At 36.7% G+C, this 6,000-nt stretch overlaps 1 protein-coding gene across 1 annotated transcript in view; it reads left to right on the plus strand.

Annotated features, from left to right (window-relative positions):
- LOC113429486 (radial spoke head protein 6 homolog A-like) overlaps positions 1 to 5,348 on the plus strand; it is a 32,062-nt gene extending 26,714 nt beyond the window's left edge. Inside the window, 3 exon segments of the mRNA XM_087969084.1 lie at positions 2,641 to 3,473; positions 3,689 to 3,715; positions 4,973 to 5,348. Coding sequence (XP_087825210.1) covers positions 2,641 to 3,473; positions 3,689 to 3,715; positions 4,973 to 5,198 — 1,086 coding nt within the window. The 3' untranslated portion in view covers positions 5,199 to 5,348.
- The last annotated feature ends 652 nt before the right edge of the window (positions 5,349 to 6,000 follow it).

Here is a 6,000-nt window from a genome sequence, read left to right on the forward strand (position 1 = left end):
CAAAAACATATGGACAACACAACTCGACCAGGGCAAAGCAATTGACGCAATCTACATAGACTTCTGTAAAGCCTTTGATTCAGTGGTACACGACAAACTACTCCTAAAAATAAAATCCTATGGTATCTCTGGACAACTGAATAACTGGATAGAAGCATTCCTGTCAAACAGACAACAAATGGTCAAAATCGGGAGCGTTCTATCAAATCCAGTACCTGTCAATAGTGGTGTCCCCAGGGCAGTGTTCTAGGACCAACTCTCTTCATACTCTACATAAACGACCTCTGTGATCATATTAAGAGCAATTGCGTTCTCTTCGCTGATGATGTAAAGCTGTTCAATACCACAGACAATACTGCTACCTTACAAAAAGATCTTGACTATGTATCTGAATGGTCAAACAAATGGCAACTTCAAATCTCAACAAATAAATGCTCTGTCTTACATATTGGCAAAAAAATCAGAAAATAAAATACAAGCTGAATAGTCAAGATCTTGTTGATGACCCAAGCTCTGTAAAGGACCTTGGAATACTCACCTCTAATGATCTAAGTGCTAGAGCCCACTGCAACTACATAGCCAAAAAGGCTTTAAGAGTTGTTAACCTAATCCTATGAAGTTTTTCTCTGGTAATATCACACTACTAACCAGAGCATACAAAACATTTGCTAGACCAATACTCAAATACAGTTCATCAGTCTGGAACCCTCATTACGTATCTGATATTAGCACAATTGAGAAAGTCCAGAAATATTTCACAAGAAGAGTTCTCCACTCTTCTACTCGTTGTAGAATACCTTATGCCACCAGACTTGAAATTCTAAAACTAGAAAACCTTGAATTACGCCTGTCTTCGGTCTGACTTAAGCATGGTATATAAAATCATACATTGCAATGTCCTACCTGTCAATGAATACTTCAGCTTCAACCATAACAACACAAGAGCACACAATAGATACAAACTCAAAGTAAACCGCACCAAACTTGATTGCAGGAAATACGACTTCAGCAATAGAGTGGTCAATGTCTGGAATACTCTACCCGACTCTATAGTCTCTTCCCCAAACCCCAAAAACTTTAACCTTAGACTGTCTACTATTGACCTCACCCCTTTCCTAAGAGGTCTGTAGGGGCGTGCATAAGCGCACCATCGTGCCTACCGTCCCTGTCCTATTGTTTCTCTTATTCTTTTATTTTTCTTATATGTACCCATTTCATGTATTCACAACTATGTATACACTTATACTTATTATCTTGTAAACAATTGGCAAATCAAATAAAATAAAAAAATAAATAAAAATAAAACATTTGCTAAGTGAATTTTGCTCCATTTTGCCCTATTTTATGGGGCATGTACATGCTGCATGGTTGTAGAAAGGAGATAAACAGACAAACCTTATACAGGTATTCCTTGATGTACAGACACAATTGAGTCCAAAATTTCCATTTTTTAAAAAAACGTTTTTATTTCTTAAGACAAACATATACAAACAAAACATAAAAACATAAAACCATCTTCCATTTTATATACATACAATGTGTCAGTTGGTTACAAATCTTTTGTGTTATCCTTTTGTAGTCATTACTCACAGTTTATATCAATTTTCATATTGTCAAACTAACATATACTTATATATTTATCAGTTATTAATCATCCATGACTAAACTATTTATTCCATCATTTTATTCCATCATTTTATATGAGATATTCCAAATTTTATTTTAAAATTTATGTTACACTTTCATCTAATGGTTATATATGTCTATATTATATTTTACATCAATCTATTAAATTTCTATTACAAAATTATCTAGTCTATTACATTACAAAATTTCCATTGTTAAGTGAGACATTTGTTGAGTTTTCCCCATTTTACTGTTGTTAAGTGAATCACTGGAGTTGTTAAATTAGTAACACAGTTGTTAAGACAATCTGGCTTCCCTGTTGACTTTGTCAGGGGATTGCAGAAGGTGGTCACATGACCCCAAGACACTGCAGGCATCATAAATCAACCATCATAAATATGAACCAATTGCCAAGCATCCAAATTTTGATCATGTGACTATAGGATGCTACAATGGTCATAGGTGTGAAGAATGGTCATAAGTCACTTTTTTCCAGTGCTGTTATAACTTCAAACGGTCACTACATGAACAATTGTAAGTCAAGTATCAGTATATCTCAAGCAGATGCATATTCATTCACAGATATATTACACAAATGATTAGGGATGGAGATAAATGTGGGATTTTCTGCATAATTTTCATCAACCATTTGATAGAATTTGTACCATGGGTTGATCATAAGTTTCATAAACTATTTGGTATGTTTGTACCATGCTGGTTAGCTTGATCAAAAGCAGGTTATCTGCTACTCCAATTAACCCTATATTCAGGTAGTAGACTATATTCAGGTAGCATTGTACTCTTGCACGCAGTAATTTTTCAGACTATTCACTGCAACGAACATTACATGGGAGGAAAATGTCAAGGCTATGTATTACTTGTGAGTGAATCCTATTAAATTCAGTGCTAATTTATAAGTATGTTTAGGATTGCTCCAGTAGGAATAAATGCTTAGATATATAGTGAAACACTATTCCATTATTATGCTTCCTAATTGAAGGTTTTCCTCTTTAGCCAGAAACTCCTCTACCCAATGTAATGGAGACAGCTTACTATTTTGAACAGGCTGGAATTGGTTTGAGCTCAGAAGAATACTATCACATATTCCTTGCCCTCAAACAACTGGTTGCCACTCATCCAATCCAAACATGTCGCTTCTGGGGCAAACTCTTAGGTATTGAAGCCAACTATATTGTAGCTGAAGTTGAATTCCGTGAAGGAGAAGAAGAGGAAGAAGCAGAGGAAGAAGAAACTGCCGAGGAAGGACTAAAAGAGGGAATTGAGGCCAGGGATGAAGATGAAGAAGATGAAGAAGAAAAAGATGAGCCACCAAAACCCAACTACAAGCCACCACCTGTAATCCCAAAAGAAGATTATCGGACCGGTGCTAATAAATACACTTATTATGTTTGCAATGAACCAGGCAAACCTTGGATGAAATTACCCCAGGTGACTCCAGCTCAGATCGTGAACACCAGGAAAATTAAGAAGTTCTTAGTGGGAAAGTTAGATGCTGCCGTTGTGTGCTATCCACCTTTCCCAGGCAATGAAGCTAATTATCTGAGGGCTCAGATTGCCCGCATTTCAGCGGCAACACAGGTCACTCCACTCGGGTTTTATCAGTTTGGAGAAGAAGAAGGAGACGAAGAAGAAGAAGGCGGAGCTGGAAGAGACAATTATGAAGAAAATCCTGACTTTGAACCCATTCCTGTGCCAGAGATGTTGGATACCCTTTCCAACTGGGTGCATCATGTACAGAATATTTTAAAACAGGTATGCTTAACAAAATCTGCACTTGTTGCTAAGTGGTGTCAAAAAAAAAAAATCAGAACCCCAGAACAGCTTTAGTGCTATCAATTACAACTCTAGTAATTTTTATTTTCTTAACACATTTCAGAAAAAAAAACATCTTCCGTAATTTTTCCCATCATTAAAATTAATGAACAAGGATAGAAAGCTTTATTGGTGGTGGCCTCCCTGATAATATAAGTGTTTTACATGATCAATAAAAACATAAGAAAACTAATTCAAAATAACCTGTTTTCTGTTTGTGTTCTCCAAGCATTCATACTAAAAAGCATCAGAAATGGTATAATGCTGGAAATAACACAATATACTTTTGTCAAAAAACCACCTGTTCCCTAATCTGTCAGTATTTATGTATATAGATCTTTCTATTGATGTAATCTGCCTCTCACCTGTTACCTGCATTACACAGCTAATAATATGAGACAGGTGTAAGATTTTGATAGGAAATAAGGACAAGACAATCAGCTTTACTTTATTGAACCATGCTGTGTAGTTTATTTAACCTCTGGGATTAGATATATATGGATGTTCCTGGAAATTGACTATGCCTGTTCTGAAAGCAATGAAAATATTATCAGAATGATGGCAATAGGATAATAATTGTACATTCGTATGATGGTTTTACATAATTATCTTTAATGTAGTTAAATGTAGTAATATATAATGCAGTTAATGTAGATATTACATGTATGTAATATTACATGTATGTATGTATTACATGTATGTAATATTACATGTATGTATGTATACATGTATGTATAGTATAGTATAGTATAGTATATGTATATGTACGCTGCTCAAAAAAATAAAGGGAACACTTAAACAACACAATGTAACTCCAAGTCAATCACACTTCTGTGAAATCAAACTGTCCACTTAGGTAGCAACACTGATTGACAATCAATTTCACATACTGTTGTGCAAATGGAATAGACAACAGGTGGAAAGCAGAGGCAGTTAGCAAGACATCCCCAATAAAGGAGTGGTTCTGCAGGTGGTGACCACAGACCACTTCTCAGTTCCTATGCTTTCTGGCTGATGGTTTGGTCACTTTTGAATGCTGGTGGCGCTTTCACTCTAGTGGTAGCATGAGACGGAGTCTACAACCCACACAAATGGCTCAGGTAGTGCAGCTCATCCAGGATGGCACATCAATGCGAGCTGTGGCAAGAAGGTTTGCTGTGTCTGTCAGTGTAGTGTTCAGAGCATGGAGGCGCTACCAGGAGACAGGCCAGTACATCAGGAGACGTGGAGGAGGCCGTAGGAGGGCAACAACCCATCATCAGGAATGGTTTTTTCTTCATCCTGATTCTTGGTCTGATTGGTCCCAACCAATCAGGATGAAGAAAAAACCATTCTGGCACAGCAGTAGGCTAGCCCCAAATTTAAAACAGAAACGTCTGTGAAAGTCTGACTCACAGACGAACGCAATACAGAAGCCTGATGGTGGCAGATGAGATTCTGTCGAAACGTTGCTACAACTTTAATAATGTTAATAACTTTTAATAATGTTAGAGTCTTCTGCTTTTTGTTTTAGGAAATTTGATAACATTTACATTGGCTGGGGTCACAAATACAGTCCAGAAAATTTCAACCCTACATTGCCACCTCCAGTGCAGCTCGAATATATTATTGGACCTGAAGTCACTGAAGGCCTTGATCCAACTGTGGAAGAAGAGATGGCACTCAAGGTTGCCCAAGAGGAGGCACTGGAAGCAGAAGAAATGGAAGAAATGGAGGAAGAGGAAGACGAGGATGATTAAGCTCAAAAATTCTGTTATAGTTTTGTTAAGGATAAACTTTTTTACAAATGTATTCTAATACTGTATTCTGTAAAATACATTGATGGTTTGTAGTAACTTTGATGAGTAAATCAAAAATAAAACTCTGAAATAGTTATTTTTTTAAAAGAAAGCAGTTTGAAATAGCAATAAATCTCAATTTTGAATGAAATTTGTTTCCAGCAGTTGTGATGTATCACCAAGATGAAAAAGAGTAATGTTTAATAGCTTATTAACTATTTTATTTCAACAAGGAAACAATTTATTAAATATGGTACTGGTGGCAATCTTAGATAACTCACAAATCTTGCTTAAAGCCAGATGCAGTAAGACAAAATGGCGATACTGTATGTTCATAAGCCAGTTTTTCACAAATATGAGATGTCAATACCATCCATGTTAATTCCAAAGAAAACATATTTTACACAAATACTTGCCATCCTTATTTTCCAACCTCGTCATCTTGAACATATACATCTTTGCCCTTCCTTTCTTTTTCTTTCTTTCTTCCAAAGGCAATACATAATCAATCATAGCCATATTTAATTTTTGATTTCCTTACAAGGTTACTTCAGATTAATAGAGTTGGAAGGGACCTTGTAAGTCAGGGGTGTCAAACTCAAGGCCCAGGGGCAAATCCAGCCCATGGGGTGCTTAGATCTCGCCCAGGGACTGCCCTGAAAGAGTGAAGAACTGGCCCGCAGTGCCTCTGCCAGCAAAACGGACCTCCCGAGCTCCATTTTCACTGGCCGAAGGTTGCAGGAGGCCATTGCAGCCCAAATGG

Source organism: Notechis scutatus, chromosome 6 (genome assembly GCF_049901735.1).
Source record: "Notechis scutatus isolate UNSWTSFEM ecotype Mainland chromosome 6, rNotScu1.2, whole genome shotgun sequence".
NCBI lineage: Eukaryota > Metazoa > Chordata > Lepidosauria > Squamata > Elapidae > Notechis > Notechis scutatus.